The sequence below is a fragment of the Bombus vancouverensis genome, chromosome 3 (genome assembly GCF_051014615.1).
Source record: "Bombus vancouverensis nearcticus chromosome 3, iyBomVanc1_principal, whole genome shotgun sequence".
Lineage (NCBI taxonomy): Eukaryota > Metazoa > Arthropoda > Insecta > Hymenoptera > Apidae > Bombus > Bombus vancouverensis.
Genome location: NC_134913.1, coordinates 15,700,302 through 15,719,529, shown reverse-complemented (window position 1 = coordinate 15,719,529; position 19,228 = coordinate 15,700,302). Strand labels below are relative to the sequence as shown.

The 19,228-nt window shown below is 39.0% G+C and overlaps 1 protein-coding gene and 1 long non-coding RNA gene across 7 annotated transcripts in view; one reads left to right on the top strand and one right to left on the bottom strand.

Moving 5' to 3' along the window:
• The window catches only part of LOC117153916 (TWiK family of potassium channels protein 18), a 292,636-nt gene that overhangs the window by 6,907 nt on the left and 266,501 nt on the right, over positions 1–19,228 (bottom strand). Inside the window, exons 6-7 of the mRNA XM_033328434.2 lie at positions 588–793; positions 105–390 (exon numbers count right to left, since the gene is read on the bottom strand). Coding sequence (XP_033184325.1) covers positions 105–390; positions 588–793 — 492 coding nt within the window. The remainder of the gene's footprint in view (positions 1–104; positions 391–587; positions 794–19,228) is intronic.
• Positions 1–19,228, top strand: part of LOC143302459 (uncharacterized) — a 96,951-nt gene that overhangs the window by 7,514 nt on the left and 70,209 nt on the right. The gene's annotated exons all lie outside the window — the stretch shown is intronic.

Sequence of the window (19,228 nt, the reverse complement as noted above, 5' to 3'; positions counted from 1 at the left end):
TTGCTGGTATAAAATTATACATTACTGGTATACATATAGATAATGGGACTTTAAAAGTGCGGTTAAAGCATAAATCTTTTAAGAGAAATCTCTTTTTCACGTACCCACAAAGGACCAGCCGTCTAACTTGTGCAGAGTAAAAGCTCCTGCCACAATGTAGCAGAGCATTGCACCCAGACAAATGCTGATTGGTGCGAGTATAGTAACGTTGGGTCTGTCACCAGAGCCAAGACTCGACACTTCGTCCTTCGGGCTGGTCTTAATTTCCACTGTGCTCGTAAACGTTGACGCGTTCGCACGAACGTAAAAGGGTTCCTGCAACTGCAATTGCTGCTGCTGCTGCGCCAGTTCCTCCTGCTGCCGTTTCTTTCTCATTCGCCTTTCTTTCTCCTGCATTCACGCCAATTTCAAAGCAATTTTTAAGATTGACAAAAGGCAGACACTTTTCTATTTACTTCGGCAATATCTCTGTGAAACGTTGACCCTGTATCGCTTTACGAAAATCTACCGCGATACTTTTCTCGCCTTTCTCCCCTCGAGATATAAAAGAATTCGACTCGAGAAACGATTACGATTTACGCACTCACCTCCATTCTTCGTTCATCGTAGCAACAATAGCCACAATTCGAACAAAGGCAGCAACAAAGAGCACGAGTGAAAACACCTCTGGCGCATCTGGATAAAAGGCCTCCGGCACTTGATAAGTAAACCAAGGTCAAAGGAATACCCAGACTAGCGTAGCCCGTGGTCGCGATTTTACCCCACGTGGATTTTGGAGCTATGCTGCCGCAACCTGCAACAACATCGTTGTTAGTCGTTTCAATGGAAATCCTCGTTCGTTTTAATCTGAAAGAATCGAATCGATTAATCCTTTCTATTAATATAGAAAGCATAACAAACAGAATGAAATCTAAGGGTTAAGGAAAGAGAAACATATAACATACAATTATCCACCGTTACATCATTTTCACGTCCTTTGGTCTACTTAAAAACGATACTCGCTCTTTTCAGGATAGAACCTCATGAAAGTTCAATAATTTGATATCGCCAGCCGTTTCTACCGACAATTAATCGTAATATCAGGTAACAGAGGTCACGAAATGGGTGTTTAAATTTACATAGAGAGCGAAATATTCGCGAGCGAATGTCGGTTAATATCTCGTAAGCTGGTCGAAAAAAATATAGTGGTCGGTGAAAATGAAGAGCCGGAGGGAAAAAGGCTAGACATTTTCCGATAGGTGAGGAACGAAGTTGGAAAAAGCGGAGGCGCGAATCGATCGGGCTGACGCCGCTTAAGATAATGGATCGCCTATTGGAATTGCTGTGGACCGTGCATGATAGCGGCTTCGAGTGCATCGTCGATGGAACTGTAGTCGTAGAAACCTCGCGAAACTACGCGAAAGCCTATTCGTCACTGTCGTTTCGCCTTATCATTCACGATGGTGTGACCCTTTTCGTACCTGTTATCTGTTACCATTTGTTAGAGACCACGCCAGATTGTCAGCTCCAGTTTTATTGGTCTAGTGGCAATAGTATGGACTCGGGGCATTCGGTTGGTGGAACGAATCTGTCCATCGTTCATATTGGATATGTTTCTTAGATTCGAGATATCGATCGGACGTTGGAACTTATCGTTTGGCTAATCATAGTGTTGTCGTTGATTTAGGTATTTACTTTGGAACGATCAAGATATCCAACGTAAAATCCCAGATTATCACAGAATATTTAGAGATAAAACGAAGAACGTGCGGAATATGCGAGACGTATTTTTAATTTCATTTTCGTAGCCATAATAATTCAATTTTTATATTTTACTAATATATAAAGGTATCAATACGAAAGTACAAGTTGTACGAAACTTGATGTACTTGAATCTAATTAATTAATATAAATATCTTTACTAGCTACTGTATGTGATGTATAAGTTGAGATCTTCGAGTAATCGGAACGCGAATTAAAAAAATAAAAAAGGAACAATGCGAAGGTTTAATATCCAAGTTTATATCTGGCCGACGAATTCTATCGTCAGTTCTTCTCTGTTTCGAAGTTTCTTTGCAGTAGCGGAGCGAGTTACGTGCTCGCTATTCAAATCGCGAAAATGTAGGAAAAGGAAGGCCATCTTTTATTAAAATATTCGATATTGCGTCTGTGCGGGAACCGGTAACGCAGTGGGATCGTTCGGAAAAGATATTGAAAACAATCTGTGACGTTCAATAGTACGAAGACAATGGAAATTTTAGGCATCTTGAGAAATTTCTTTATGCGAATCGACGTACGATGTTGGTCGTGGGAATTCCGATACAATTTTTACGTTATTTTTACGCGTCGAAACGCTTTAATTATTCTTCCTTGCCGCGTATGTTAATGCCGTAATTATTGTTAGATTGAAAGGGTTCGCGTGTTAATCAGAGGTGTTGAAGAAACTTAATGTTCGTCGAGCGACGCATATTCATATCCGATTTTCTTAATGCGAGCTGAATACATATGAGATGCTATGCATATTTATGCAGATTTTCTGATTAAAGTCACGCAACAGACTTCGCAAGTGTGTTAGTAGAAAAACTTGGCGTAAGTTTTGAAAGTTATCGATTCGCCAGCAGATAAATGCATATCGCAAACAAATACTTTTCTTTTTAAATAATCACACCCTATTAGAACTAATAAATATATATATATATAAATTAAAATTAATTTAAGAATATTTGATATACAGAAATAAATGAACATAGTTGGTAATAAAATGCCAAGTCCACGTTGTACGATACTAAGATCGGTTATGGTAAAAGAAGTTAAATGTTAATGAGACAGGTTCGTTTCTGTTTGATACGATACGAAGCGGGACTCGAGAAATTCGCGTGAACATGTTCAAGTTCGATAAGCTGTTTGGTCCGTTTAAATTCAAGTCCAAGTTCAAGAAACTTGTTTACGATGACTTGGTTATGTCTGACAATTAGTTAGACTCTCACCTATTTCGAAGTAACAAAGATTTCTCAGATAATAAACCATAAATAGATTTTTTATAATATCGTTGAAAAAGTGAAATTGTTGAAAAGCGTTTTATTTATGCAACGGTATCCTAACTCAATAAGAGTTTTCGGTTTTATAGTAATTCTTTTAATATCTAATGTCATTGCATCTTATAAATCTGTGTCATCGTTATCGATTCTTTTTAACAGAGGGAATAAAACAAAGTTTTAAGATTTTTTTGTGTAAAACTTGTGCATCGAATAAATCAGCTTTGACGAGCATCTTGATCCTTTATAAATGCGAAGGTGTTAGAAGAAAATACTCCGATTGGATGCCACTATGCTGCAGGATCTCGTAAAGCACAGAAAGTTCAAGACATTCTACTTAGCTAACAATAAGTCGAACGGCTGCTTTCAGTTTTAAGTACAAATGCCGTAATTATCGAGAAAGTGTTAGTTCCTCGAACTTTCAGCAACTTTGCTTCAATCTTCGATTATCGAAAATGAATCGCGCGTTTTCAAATGAAAATAGCAAGTGATTTTTTACCATCATGCCAGTTTTATATTAACAGACAAATATAAATTGGGAGAACGAGTCATATAATTTTTTAACTAACAACGTTAAAATTATATCGTTAACGAGAGATAATTAACGCGTATCCGTGTACAAGATATATCTTTAAATACAATGTGCAGTCTGTAAATGACGCTACGCAAGAGTTGTGAATTAATACGCAAGTTTTATTCCATATTTGCAAATTAACGATCAACGATATTTAGTCGACAGTAACAACGTACGATGAGAAATCAATTAAACGTTCTTACGTCAAGTTGCGTGCTACGTATCGATAATCAAACTCCGGAAACGTTGTGGAAAACAGGATGACACGATGTTGCGAAGTAAAGTTCGCAACAACTACTGCTCCTGACGTTGTGCTGCATCTCTGTAATGCGCGCTAAATAGATCTGCAAGTTTCGCCACCTTTCGTAAATGTTACGCCAACCGAAAGTTTTCATCCGTTAATGACTCCTTCGAAGAACTCGAAAGCATCGTCGTAAATCGTGATACGATAGTAATGATGGCTGCCTGAATGTTTCGTTTCGACACGAGTTCAAGAGAGCATGAACGTTTTAATTGAACTTCAAGTGGAACGTTTCGAAATGCAACGTCGAGTGAAATAGCTGCTATTTAGTCGCTAGATGTGTCCTCGTTTTAACATGTGTGAATACTTCAGCATTTATGCCATATTAATTTACGGCTGTAATCAAAATATTATTAATGTATTTTAAAAGAGCTGCAGAAGCATTTAGCTTTCGTTACACACATGTATTTATTATACGTTCGATTTAATCATTTGGAACGTGTATCTCTTAATAACTTAATACGAAAGTAGGGCAAAATAAATGTCACGCATAAATGGACAAACGAAATTTTTATTTTAAAATTGTTTCCACAAATTCTTGCTCGTTCTGTCTTTCTTAGTTTCTTTCCACAGGATAGTTGATTTCGTACTTATCATTTTACGGTTGTGTACCATTAGCGAATTTAGAGTGGATTCTCATAATTGCTCGTAATAGGATCTATTAGGTTAATTGGCCGCTAACGCTATAATTGCGAATTACGTTATTAATATGATCGATCTTTATCTCCATTGAAATTACGATACGCTGTGTTTTAGTACGCTAGTCTATATGGTATTACCACGCTAGCTTTCCGATTACTTGTTTAAGTTTCAATAAAAAAGTTTCTTACTATTTGCTCATAATGACTACTAAAATTTTAATCTACAAATTGTTTCGTCCTACGAAAAGTTGCACCATATTTATTCCTCGAAATAACAGAAACAACGAAACGCTTTACTTCGTGCGATGAATCTCCGGTATTTCTACTGAAATCGTATTAAAATCGCATCAGCGTCGTTATATAAAGATCTTCTGTTTGTGCTACTAGGAAAAATACTCTGAATTACCAGGTGACGAGACAGGCTATAAGGTGCATGAGTGAACGCCATCATCGGCTAAATAAATATAGCATAAATTGCCTGTAAAAAAAAGTACCTTCGAGGTCTTTAAACTTTAATCTTCGTCGTAGTTTGCTTTGGAGTTCGTAGGGTAATATCTCGTGTTATTAATTGCCACCTTCAGTTCGCCAATAAATTAACGTCGGTTTCTCTCTTTTTCTTATTTCAAAAGTATCATCCGTGAATAGGTGGGATTGCGTGAAATTCTCTCTTCACGGGATTCTCGCTATCTAACAACGTCGACTGTTTATCTGGTTAGAAACGCAAGTCTATGGACGATTGTTCCTTTACTTTCGAAAGGCTGTTATTCTTCCATAGCTGTCAAAGTATTTTTCTCGCCAGAATCCCGGCAAACGAGGAAACAACTTTTCATTCGTCGCTTTTCAACGACAGCATATTACATCCAGCAACGTATAAAAGGGAAAAGTGGAATATAGAGAGGGAGGATAAACCTGGACGATGTAACGAGATGACGGTATCACGATAAAAAAGGTAACAGACACGGAGCACGCGAAGCGGAACGGAACGAGAAACGGAAGAGAGACTCCGGGGATTATTTATTTTGCACGATGACCGCAATCCGCGGCTGCATTTTCCGCGAGATGGCCGACCAAACTGTCTGGAAAACGAACAGAAATTACATCGGTAAGAAATAATAAATGTTGGCTACACGCCATTGATTAGGCTTCTGACTAATTTACGTCTGTACGATCAGCAGCGAAAGCATAATAATTCGCGTGTCTCGCTTACTCGCTTACGATACTATCGACGTATCGTCTTTAACTTGTATACGCGACGTGCTTTGGCAAAAAGGTGTCGTGCTTTGTACAAATTTTCACCCTTCCAGGTTTTTTTATGGTCTTTTTTTTATAGTTCATGGAATGCTCCGTGCAACGAAACCTTCATCTCCCAGCATAATTATTGACTTCGCAACACGCAATCAAAACGATGTAATATCAGAGAATAGACAATCATTTGTTACATTGATAAAAATTCATCTCTAATTGGTTTCTAAATAAAATTGCAAATGCGCGATTGTAATTAACAACAGTCTTCGCTGTTAACGGAGATTGAGAATAATCTTGGAAGAAAAAGTTGAATGCTAAGATTGCTACAAAGCAAAGCGGCGATCTAATGCGTCAATTAGAAGAGAAAATCTTCCAACTCAGCCCTTTTCTTTTTTACAAGTTTCATAACTGGAGCAAAGGAGAATAAATTAGGATTAGAGGAAGCTATGTGTGGAACCGTGTTACCGCGGAAAGTGGAAATGCCGTTCGGAGAATGGATAGCAGTCATTTCGTGTTTTACGCAGAAGAGATTACGCTAGGGAGGAAAAGTTTCGCATGGAGAATAATGCTTTAATTGATGGAGTCTAATTCTAGGCGGCACGGACTGTTACAGGGTTTAAATGAGTTGAATAGGTCTGTGGGGAAAGTAGATTGCGTGCGAGGAAACATAAGAGTTTGTTATTAAACGCATCTTCCGCAGAACAATCGATCCTGGCATTATGATCGATTTGTAGTAACATTAGGTGAATGTTATCAAACTGAGCAAATTAACGAGGAATTGTTAACTGGAAATAACACTTGCTATCTTATTATTATCATCGTATCATAAATCGTAGCTACCTACTTTTTAAATAACATGGCAATAATACATTTTGCTATATATTGTACCAGTACTAGTACATATATTTGCAATTTATTCACCGCTGACTGTATCAATATCGACAATCTTCCTATCACATTAAGAAGTACTTCTTTATCTGGCTTATAATTAGAAAATCAAGAAATCTGCAGCCGAAGAGTTTGCTAAATAGCAAAATTATTTTATAGAGCTTGGCAATTACAAATTTCAGTTTCGTTATCGCATTTTCAAGAATTCGTTAAACCGCCTTATAAATAATTTTCCGTTACACGCAGATATGACGATCACAAGCGACCAAATCTTTGCCATTTAACTTGTTCGTAATACAGCAATCCAACCATACCTTCTCAAGAAATAAGCAAGCGCAGTGCATTTTACTGTTATTAATCACTTAACACGAGCATTTCGTTTTATCTCTTGAATACGTACGAATAAATTATATCTTCACTGAAATACGTAAATAATCTATGAAGAAGAAGAAAACGAGCGACTTTGCAATGACCATAAAACTGGCGTTTGATATCGATGGTGGAGCTTTTCTTCCGGATGATGGTAGCCCGTGGTCCTGGCTCGTCGACGAAACAATACCAGGCCGAAAAACTCATTTCCGAGAATACATCCGGAATATCAGCGCGCTGTTTCTCGCAATCAGAATCCACTCGTACGCGATGATTTATGTTGGTGGTCGAGGCGAGGTGAGGCGAGAGAACGCGTGCGCGCAAGAAAGAGCCAACGAGTTTCGTTGACGCAGTCGACTTATTTACGTGCCGGTTTTCAGCTGTTTAATTTACCGCTCGAAATAATTTGCATACAGCAGGACGTGCCTCTTTCGTCGTGCAATAACATCTCGAGGATGAGCCGTGTACCGTGTTAGGCGAACGCATCGCGCGTTGTGCGCAACCGACTAGCATCCTGAGAGAGAAGCTAGCAACCCCCTTTCGTTTATCCCTTGTCCCCGATCGCCCCTTGTCCCGGTTGTCGACGCCATTCCGTGGTACAGGTTCGTCGGGATCCCCGACGTATCCCCCGAGGTCGTAACGCTAAGTCTCTCTACGCGAGGACCCGAAATTAATAACGCGGCCTGGCGCAAATACGGCGCACATAATTAAAGCGATATTACGATCTGGGACAGCGGCTGCTGTATCGTCTAGCAGCCGGCTGGCGAGCATGTTATTTAGCTGTGAGCCGCTGCTGCGCGATTCAAGATGTGTGCGCTTCGATTCCGAGCCAACTTTGGTCGAGCTGTTTGCGGACAGGTGATTTATATTGATTTCCTGATCCGACCAACCAGGGCGAGGGGATGAGAGAATGTACGGCTCGTATCTCTCTGTGAGAGTTTCTTGACCATCTATCGGTTGTCGGCTTGCTAGTAACGGCGGTATTAGGTCGTATCTTGTAAAATTGCTCTTCGCGCTGAAGCAACCCGCTTTTTATACTACGAAGGAATTTTTTAATTCTGCTCACTATCTTCCTAACGATTTCTAGAATATTTCGATCAACGCGTCGACTGTCACGGCGATCATCGGCGGTCATCGATGGACCGCGTTATTAAATCTGTTAGAACGATTAAAGTAAGGTAAGTTTTGTGGACTGACAAATTTTCACAATCGTGGTTTACATAAGATCGTCGGAGAAAAGTGAGCGAATGCAATATTTTGCAGACATTATTAGGTCGTCCGAAAAGTTTCTTTCGTTTTATAAGGAAATAATGGATGCACAACACTTCCCGTTTTATATTATTTTATCGAATTACGTATCGAATTACATTTTGTTCTATCAAGATAAAGATTAGAACGTTCGACAGATTAGGTTTCATATTTGTAAAAAGGTGCGTCGTTGTAAAAGACGTGTCTGTAAAGGAAAGACACTTTTCGGACAACCGAATATCTCGGTAAAATTCTTGGTGTGCTTAAAAACGCGTCCATTTAAATTTTTTAGAAATTGTTGGACAACTTGTAAGGAAAGGACAAGTTGTAATCTTACGCTGGACAACTTGTCGCATAGGTCGTGGATCCTCTTGCAGTATGTGGAGATATCCATGCTGGGGGTCTTCTCCATAGTTCCCAGTTCCGGCATGTATAAAACGATGTCCATCGACGAGGATCTCCCATGGACGTCTTCTAGTGCTTTCCAGCATTCCCTCGCTGTTTTCAAGGTCCTAATATCCCCGAGATACTCGGGGCGAACATGCCGGAAAATGTACGCACATGCCTTGTTGTCGATTCTCATGCATTCTGGTCTCAACCTTTCTGCTGCCGTAAATCCTGGCTCTACTGCTTTCCAGCAGCCCAGGAAAACTAACCAGGATTCCGTCATTGTCTTCCAATATTCATAATTCCGCTTTCTCAGGATCGGCTTCATATCCTTGTCCACATCACCTATTCCCTCCTGGTCGACCATGACGTGGTCTCTTCTCGGATAATCTCAGAAAACACAAAACTCAAAAAACCCTTTAACCTACAACTATGGGCATAGCCCGTATTAGATGAACGGGCATAGCCCGTATGGGACGTAGCTGGTATTACGTGATAGGGCATAATCCGTATTAGGTGAACGGGCATAGCCCAAATGGGGCATAGCCTGGGAGGGGCATAGCCCTAATGGGGCATAGCCTGGGAGGGGCACAGCCCGAGTGGGGCATAGCCCGTGTCGGACATAGCCCGAGTGGGGCATAGCCCTAGTGGGGCATAGCCCGTATCGGGCATAGTCCGTGTCGGGCATAGCCCGGGTGGGGCATATCCCGTATCGGGCATAGCCCGAGTGGGGCATAACCCGTTTGGGGCATGGCCCGAATGGGGCATTGCCCGAATCGTGTATAGCCCGTTTGGGGCACAGCCCGATTGGGGCATAGTCCGAATGGGGCATTGCCCGATTGGGGCATAGCCCTAATAGGGCATTGCCCGAATCGTGTATAGCCCGTTTGGGGCATGGCCCGTATTAGGTGATCGGGCATAACCCGTATTAGGAGAACGGGCATAATCCGTATTAGATTGGGGTTAGGTTGAGGTTAGGGTAACCACGTCAAGAATTGCCAATTGTTTGATTGATTCACATCTAATTCAGGTACCCACAGGGCGTTCGACAAGGATCGACCCGCCACAGGCCTTAGTCATCTTCACGACGATCGTTTCTTTTCCCTTGATCTCCAGGTATCCCTTACCAATCCTGATCTGTACAGTTGCAGGCACGAAGTCCACGAACCGATGCCTGTCCGGAGTCATGTGACTTGAGGCCCCCGAGTGAAGCTAGCTGATCCTGTCCCTTCCCATGTGGCTGGTAGACGATAAAGCTAACGTAGTGATAAGGCCCTTGGACCCCGATTTGTCTTCTGATTCTCTCTCCCTTTTGTCTCTTTGGTTTTGCTCCTCGTTATCTCCCCTTCCCTCTTGTCAGTGGTACGACATGTGGCCTCGTTTTCCACATTTATAGCACTTCTGGTCCTTTGGGTCTCCGTGCTTTGGCCTCGCGCCATCTTTGCTTCGTTGAGGCTTGGGCCTCCATTGTTTCCAAGGAAATTGGACAGGGAACATTCTCGAGGTAAAAGATACACAGAAGGGGAGAATAAAGAAATTGCTTGATATTACAAAATACGGTTATCTCGTTGCGAAGGTACAGCTGGGGTAAAACCTTGTCAGGTTAAGGGGAAAGCAAGCCAAAGAGTGATTTTGTGACGAGGATTAAATGTCTTATGAAGGACTTTTAGACCAAGCTTGAATTAATTATAACCTTTTACAATTTGCTCAGGATGTCCGTTATAAATTTTAGTTGCACACATGTAATATTCAACGACTTGGAGCAGTTCTAAAATGTGGTCTCCAGGGAAACCTGTTTATAGTCTTAGGTTAAATTAATAAAATTTATTCTTTAAAGTTGCTATGTACTTCATGTAAGTACATATACACCTCGCTTTGCTTTATACATCGCAATCACTTTTACTTCCTGAAAATATCCCCCATCATTTTTCTGTTACAAGAAAATTGAAAGAAGCTACATGCTCGACTAATACCTTTTGCTGGATTAATGTTAACGAGCACTAACCGTTCAGAAACGGAAGATCAAACGAATTAAAACTTTCTCCTTTGAGAGTTGAGTTCATTTTCGACAGAGACTTGGCTTTACCATTCAGGGCAATCAAGAAGCAAAGTACGTTACGCTCTCGGACGTTAGAAGGAACGTAGAGTGAAATCCAAAGGTCAGATTCTTGCCACGAAAAAGTGATATTACCTTTATAACGCGGTAAATCGGTGTAGAAGATTAGCCTCTGGAATATGCGTACTGAATGAGGGCCACGATACGCAAGGTTGGATTTTCTGTTTGTGAAACTACTAGATGCTGGAGTCTTTAAAGTAAATAGATACGTACAGAAAGTGGCGCGGAAAGGAAATGGATAAAAACAGAAGGTAAAAAAGTAAATAGGAAGTGAATGTAAGTGGTAAAGTGAATAAAACTGAAAGAGACGAAAAGGAAAAATGAAAAGGGTTCTGTGAACGCAAGAGCGAGGGAAACGTCGTATGAGGAAGAATTGAGAAAAACGAAGAAAACGTAAAGGATGAAAAAGGCGGCGATAAAGCGTAGAAAAGAAGAAGAAAGGAACGCAAGAAGAAAAAAAAAAGAAGAAAAGAGGAAAAATATGGAAGTACTCAAGAAGTAGACAAAAAGCCATAAAAATCAAGGAATAAAATGAAATAGAAAAGATGTGAAAGAAGTACAGAGAATGTTTGAGATGATGCACAGCCTTGATGTATGAGATACTTTTGCTTCTACACGCCGACACTGTCAAGGAAATGTTACCCCATAAAATATATCTTGCACGTTGGCTTATGCCGCGCCCAGGCAGCCAAGACGTACATACTTCGTGGAAACGCACGTCCTTCGGCTGAACGTGTTGAAGGTGTCACGGCGAAGGATAAAGTCGACGATAGGGTTAAAATATAAATCATTCGGGACTCGTCCGATACCTCGATGTATTTCCTAGCTTGTATGCTTTCAGATCGATAAAATTATGACTTAAGAAAATTACTTATAGAAGCTTTGGCAACAAGATTCTGATGAAACGGTATGCTACGGAACTAAGCGAAGACCAATCTAAGACTTCGAATAAAGTAGAATTTCTAGACAGTAACGATATAGAAAAATAAAATTCGGTTAAGATATAGATAAAATAATAAAAATATTCTTCCAACATACTACCGAAAAGAGAGAAAAGAAAAATTAGAAAAGAGAAGAAAACCATATGTGTCTTTAATTGTTTCCTCTTCCGTCACGTAAGGCGTTTTCATTTGACGTAAATGCAAGCCGACAGTCGCGACAGTACAACGAGCTAAGGGAATAAGGATGGGATAGGTTCGGAGTATAAATCACGTGGAAAGCTATTCGGAGCTACATACATCGCAGGCGGCTATGGGGTTGCCGTTATTGTGGCGATTTTCACACCGGCAGCAAGCGTTTTACGAGTGAACGGGCCGAAGCAAATTGCCGACTTTTTACGAAATACGGACGAGATCGGAGATAGACTGGCGAGAAACGAGTCTGCAACATTCTGCGAGCTGGTAAAAAGCGGAAGAATATAAACGGTAGGAAAGAGAGGATAAAATTTATGTAATCCGTGGCTTCTCGAGGGAGTACGGTGGGGTGCAGCAAGATAGACAGAAGATATCTACATCCGTGAAATACGAATAGGTTAATAATTCTAGAGACATCGTGAGTATGTCGCGGAAATTTGGACGGTGACCAAGAAAGTTTCACGAAAGATATCGTGTTATATTCTAACCTATATCGGGACTCGCGAGAAGAGGAATCGTTTATTACATATAAATTTGGATCTTGTCCAAGATTAGTTAACATGTGGTTTAATAAGGGCCGGTTTATCGAGATCGATCTTATAGAAAGTTGTAACGATTAATCTCGCCGGGAATGAAGCGAATGTGAGAGAGTTTACCATACGCGGAGAAGCCGTGCTGCAACACTGATGGAAAATGAACACGAGTCGGGTTAATACGTTATTTTTGAAATTATATTCATCGCGTGGCAGCACGCGTGTTGCCGGCAATAGTCTCGAAAAGAACAATCGCGTTTCGATATTAAAAGCGATAAAACAATTGAAAGAGAAATATAGAATGGTACGAGCGACGTAATAAAACACGTGGAATTAAACGACAGCCATGAATTTCACGTTCCTCCACGTAATAAGAAGCGTCACCGGATGTCGGCGAGAATCTCGAAGAGCGCAGGAAAATTCCGTGGAATTTCAGAAAAATTTACTGTCTGTATGTTTACCGACACGGAATCTTCTCGAGCTCTTCTCGAGCCACACCTTAGAGATAGTCTCTACTTCGTTTCGTTCTCCCTCGTGTCACCGAGAGGTTGCTATTGGTACTAATTACTGGAACAATAAGTCTCTGCCTAATACTTCCCTCTTGCACCCTTTCATCTGTCACCTTCCCAAGACGACATTTTCTTACCACCATCGCGTCGCCTGTCGACAGTGTAAACTATCCTCCAGCAACTACTCTACTACACCTTCCCCTTGAAACTTTCTCATACGAACGACCTTCATTCCGGCTTAGATGGAATTAAACGGCGAGGGGGAATTATCACTTGCAGCTCAATATTTCGCACCTTCCATTTACTCGACTTGTATGTACGAGAAAAGCTGTAGAACGGGCTTGATCTTCTTCCATTACGATTAAACGGTTCTGTCGAATGTTGATCCTTGCTATAATGAAGGAATTTTCACGTAATATTTCACGTTATACGACGATCGTAGGATTTTACGAAGGAAACTCCTAGAGTTTGAATACATACTGTTCTGCGTGAAAATGGTTGAAAATATACATTTATTTAGTGAATGAAATATCACGCATTCTGTACCCAGGTTCCACGTAATTATCTACAATTTTCGGGCATTTTCTAACCAGCTTCATTTTCAATAGAAGAGAAACTCCCGGTACCGTTTTCCTTTCACGTTATCAGCAACGAGCGGATCTTGCCTTGCAATGGAAACTTTTCACAATTTCAGTAGATATTGGAAATAGCAAATAACGTTCGCTCTTCGCAAATTACATGTTTTTCCTCAAGCTTATAATTTAAAAATTACTTCAATGGCAATACGTTCTCATAATTTCTACTTGGTATTTCTATCAAATAAGCGTTACAGTTGCTATTGAGCTTTACGAAGATGTTCGTAGCCTTTAGTAATGATCGACACCCGAATGTCATAGCCAACGGTAGTCCACCACACCGAAACAAGTTCTCCTCGTAATAAGAATAAATCGATCTTCTCGGAACTCTCTCGGTTCATCTTCTTCCCTTGCTGTTCATTAGTCTCCGTCAGAAGCTGCTGCAAATGCAGCTGCGGCGGTCATGTGTCGATATTATTAATAGTAACGTCGACACGGTATTATTCCTCGAGGTAGGAGTACGAAATTATGCATCAGTCATGCATTAAATATTATATCTCGCTATTTCGAAATAATTAAATTTGTCATGCACGATACTCAGTGGTCGTTGTTCCCTTTTGCGAGCGTGTTGCACTACTTTACCGGTGTGTTTCGTTTTAGACTTCAGTAACGTATAGTTGGAGCAGGACGCTAATGGCAAATTACTTTCCGTGATAACTTTTCCACGGTGATCGTTAAAGAACAAATTGAGGAGGGTTAGTGCGATCCAGATCAACGATTACTGACGTGGAAACGTTCAAGGACGATATTTATGGCCTTAGAAATCGCAGCAACCGACAAACGATCGTTACTGTCTCTCGAAGTATATTTACTGCCTGCGCACTATACCGGAGTTGTGAACTAGGTTTTGTTCCAGCTGGGTCAATGAAATTCTATATCAGCGCACATGTATACAGACAAAAAGAGACTTCAATTTTTTTAAAGCAACATAAGTCACCGTCGTGAAAATGATATTGCAAGGATACAGCTGATTTTCAAACGTTAAATATTTATAGCATACCTCCTAGCGACAACCTATTGAATTTCATAATCTGCGTTGAAATTATTTTGACAAGCGATAACGTCGAAGTAATTTCGTGGTAAAATAATATAGAAATAGCGTTAGTAACAAATAAATGTATAGCACATAAATATTTCTAAATAAACACGTACAAAATATTTATTTACGAAAATATTGTATAACATGATTACAAATATTAATTGAAAATAATATCCGACATGGCAGCGAATTTGTACATTTTAATCAAGTATTATTTTTTAAATAAATGGATTATTAATCCTCCTCTCAAAGCCATTTTGTCGAATATGTATTTTTTTCTTTTATTTTTATTTTTTTTTTAATGTAGTTACAACGCATACTATTGGAAGAAATGATCTGGGTTAAGTTCTATCGAGTAGTACGTTCGTTAATAATTGTTACTCGTGCGAAACACGTTCAACTGAAACGTATAAAATAAACACCCCTCTCGATCAAAACCGTGGAGCAAGCTGTATAAAAGAACGAGATTGCAAAGTACAAGGGTTAAAGGTATAACGTAAAAACAATGTTGCCAGTACATAGAAGGAATCACCGACTCGTTCCTGAAAATACATTTATAATCTATGGCATGGAACGTGCTGTTGCAAAATTACAGCAGCCAGAAAGCATTCGTGCAGAAAACACGGAAATCGTCTTGCGTTGGAAACTGTTCCGTTCTCTATATGATATTTACTGTTCCGAATTGCCTAAGAATGCTTCTGAATAGCTCTCGTGAAAGCATTTCCAGTTATCGCATACTTGCAAATCGAACGTTTGTAGCGTTCTCCTCGTGCTTGATTATTCTCTGCTAGATTATTGATTTTTCTATACGAATTCAAGAAGAGATGTAAGAACCCTTAGAAAAAAAAAATATAAAAAGAATGTATTGTCTTACGAATAAGGATCAGATGATTTTGAAGAAAAATGTTTTTTGTAAAGGAAATTTGACATTGTTAAAAATAGCGTACATGTTAAGTATTTTAATAGGCACATAACGGGTTCCATTTAAACAGTATTTATTTTATTTGTTCTCGTACGAGAAAGTAATTGCACAGTTTTGCCCCCCGTTATGACCTTTTTGTTTGTTTCGTTGTTAAAATATTTCATCAATTTTAACTGTCAACGAATTAATAGCTGACGTTGCAGAAACTTGAATTTGTTATTTGAAGCGTCAATCATTTATTTTCTTCCGCCAGATGTAAGCTGCCATAGTTTATGAAATTAATTGTTTTATAGAAATTTCTACTGACACATTTACTCCGATTGGAAAGGACCGAAACTCTTTCGTAATTTTCTAGCTATTAGATTTAAAATATCTTTTTTCTCCACTGAATTTTTATTCTATCCGTACCTTATGTATATTTGATTTTTATCGAAGAATAAATTGATTTTCCCGTATTTTTGTGCAAATAAAACTCCACTGATATTGCACTATGGATGCTTATAAATGGATGAGGTATTAAAAACCAACGAATTCGATGGGAAATCAAATTTGTCGCAGATTTAATCCGATACTGCGTGTAATTAACGATCAGTATATCAGAGGCCAACACCGATTTGTATACTAAAATTAAATCACTCTTAAATACCATTATCACTTCGCCTTTAAATATATTACTTTCAGCGTTTGATTTAAGGGTAGAATTAAATTAAACAACATACGATAAATTTCAGCTTGACGATGACCTGTAAATGGAGGATTAAAAATACCGATAGGCTATCATAATTTTAATCAAATAACGTAATTAGATTATATGGATTACTTTTTGTTCAACGCCGACTGTTCGATAAACTATGAAAACGCGTTTAGAATGTTATATTGTTCGCTAGTGTATTACATTTGTATACACGTAAAAATGTTTACCACGCCAGCCGTAAATATATCTGTATGCTATGGGTAAACGCGTTCCAAAATAATTTTTTACTCTGAATTACAATCATAAATCCGCAGGAAGCTGTAGCGGTTTGTGAAAGGAAAGAGAGAGAGAGAGAGAGAGAGAGAGAGAGAGACAACAAATTGGCAAACGTATTTTGGTTGTTTCCTTTTTAATGAAACGCTTTTTTCAAATTCTGAATGTAAAGAGTTCGCAATAACCAAAGCATAACAAGTTCGTGGTAAACATTCTGTAATTTTCCAATATGGTTATTTCAGTAGCAGGATTTTGATATTTTAATACAGGAACGATACTTTAAGTTTAACCCGCATTTCGAATACAAATGACGTCCTATCGATGTATCGGAATGATTTAAAGAAAATATCAATGGATTGTTGAACGTTATTTGTCCTCTAAATCAAGCAGTGTTTGTGCTCTAAAGTAAAATAGAAAAAATATTTTTTGATTTTCGTCTGTCGACAAATTGTTTTGTGTGAGAAGCAATCGACCCGGTTTGTATTTGTGTTTGCAATGTACTCGGGACAGGTGGTCAAACAACTCCGAATTTTCTATCGTTCGTTGAATATCGCTGGGTTCAAGCGGACAAAATTCATTTTCGCGACAAGTTCCTTTTTTCTATACATTCTGTAATTAGACGGGTTTGTGTGTTTGCATCCGAATATCACGCCCGAGGGACTGAATTAACGCGGGGAAATGGGATTTATGATAATACGATGCCGTTAGTGTAACGAAACGTGGCGAAACTAAACGGTACGAAGTCCACTGGATAATTTTTCCAGCCAAAGAACAATTAAACTCTTCCACACAATGTCTACTTTATAATTAAAATTTGCTCACTTGTCGCGCAAACTGAAACAAATTGGCGCGTTACACAGGCTAATTAACGCGTCCAGTTTCTATACCGTGTTGGACGTAAAAGGCATATTAATTCCCTCACGTTTCTGCCTAAAATGTTTCCACAACTTATTCGACAAGATATTTCTCTGAAAAATTAATCTTTCGATATAATCCAAATCCAAATTATACGAGAAGCATCGAGAAAATGATTTTCTAATATTAACATTTTTCTTTAGCCGCTATCGATTTTAAGATTCGTAAACTCAAACAATTTCTCCCGATCTTTTCCGTCGAATAAAATACGACCTGTCGATATATATACACACACACACGCATATATATAATATTTTTAAGAAGAAAAGATATCAATTTACGAACCGCCGCGTACAAGCAAATCAATTAATTCTCGCCCTAGTTTTGTTTTTTCATCCGTGCAGTACTACACTGTCAGTACGTTTACCACAAGTACCATCTGCATAATATCCACTCGTAAATCCAGCAAAAGCTTGCCGCTGGGCCAGGCGTCCTCTCTGTATACATACGAGGCTGGCCGGATGATCCCTGGGATTTTATTTTCAGGATCTCCCGGGAATATGAGGAGAGAACCCTGCCGGGGTGCGAGTGAACGGGTGCGAGGTATAATATCGGCATTAATTATATTACCCTTCGTGTAATAGGCAAGCCGCTTTAGTGCCTAATTATTTCGTGATTGGGTCGTCCCTTTCTAGAAGCTAACGCCTACCCGGAATAAATTGCAAGCTGTAATATTTCCACGGTATTCGTTTTAATGTGCACGTCGACGCTTTTGATATATAGAACTTGCTCGTGCAAGTGTTCGAGTATCTCTGGAAGCTTCTTATGTATATATCTGACAAAATATTTTCAAATCTCAGCGTGATTGTATCGGTAAATTTTTAAACAGATCTGAAAATGTACGTAGAAGTTACGAGATATTTATTGGGAACATACACTTCGCAAAGATCGTCAAAGTATTTGAACGAACAATTATTCGCTGTATTAATTATTTAGTATATTATTTAGTGAGGCCATTTTTGCCATTAATTACGCGTTTGAGGTTCATATCGTATAATAATTTTTCACTAAGTTTGTAGTAAATGTCTTGTAGATTTTGTACACGTTTTCGATTAGCTTCGAATTTTACTATTATAATCATGATAGTCTTGTCTCGTTAGAGCGTTAACGAAATTTCACATAATGCGTATAATAGATTCATAAAGAAATTCTGTGGTAGGTTCTCGAATACTTTCGCGAACCACTGTGCGTATCTCTTTTTATTAAATATCATCTACACTAATAGTGAAGAATTTATGTGTAATGATCTTTTCGTTGTGATTTTCTCTTAACGATATTTTGTATGAAACAGAAAAGTCGAAAGAGAATATACACGTGTTTGTTACTGTTTCTTATTATTCTACTTAATTTTGTGTTTTTGTTTTAAGATATTTACGTTGCAGCGGCTAAACTGCGAAACTTTGATGAAAGATTTAAAAAGAAAAACGCGATATCACGTCGTTTGATACTTGTGTGTTTTCCGAAAACTGCAAATGTTACAAATTGCTTTCGTACACAGGAACGCGTAGTTTGTAAGTTGAAACGCTATGCAAGCAGATTAATAAACTGTGTTTGTGTAGATGATTTGCAAGTTGTTTTTTGACAACAGCTGTGAGAAAATCTGTGATTGAAAAAACAGGAAAAATTTTCTCCCAACGGAAAAAACAGTTTGGCGCAGAGATCTAAAACACTGCGAAAAATGTTGAGAAAAATCATCGTTCCTGTCAGATCGTTTATGTTTTTCTAGTTCATAGTTCGCGAACCCCGCTGTAACACGCTTTATACTGTAAAACCATACGGTGAGTAATTCTTA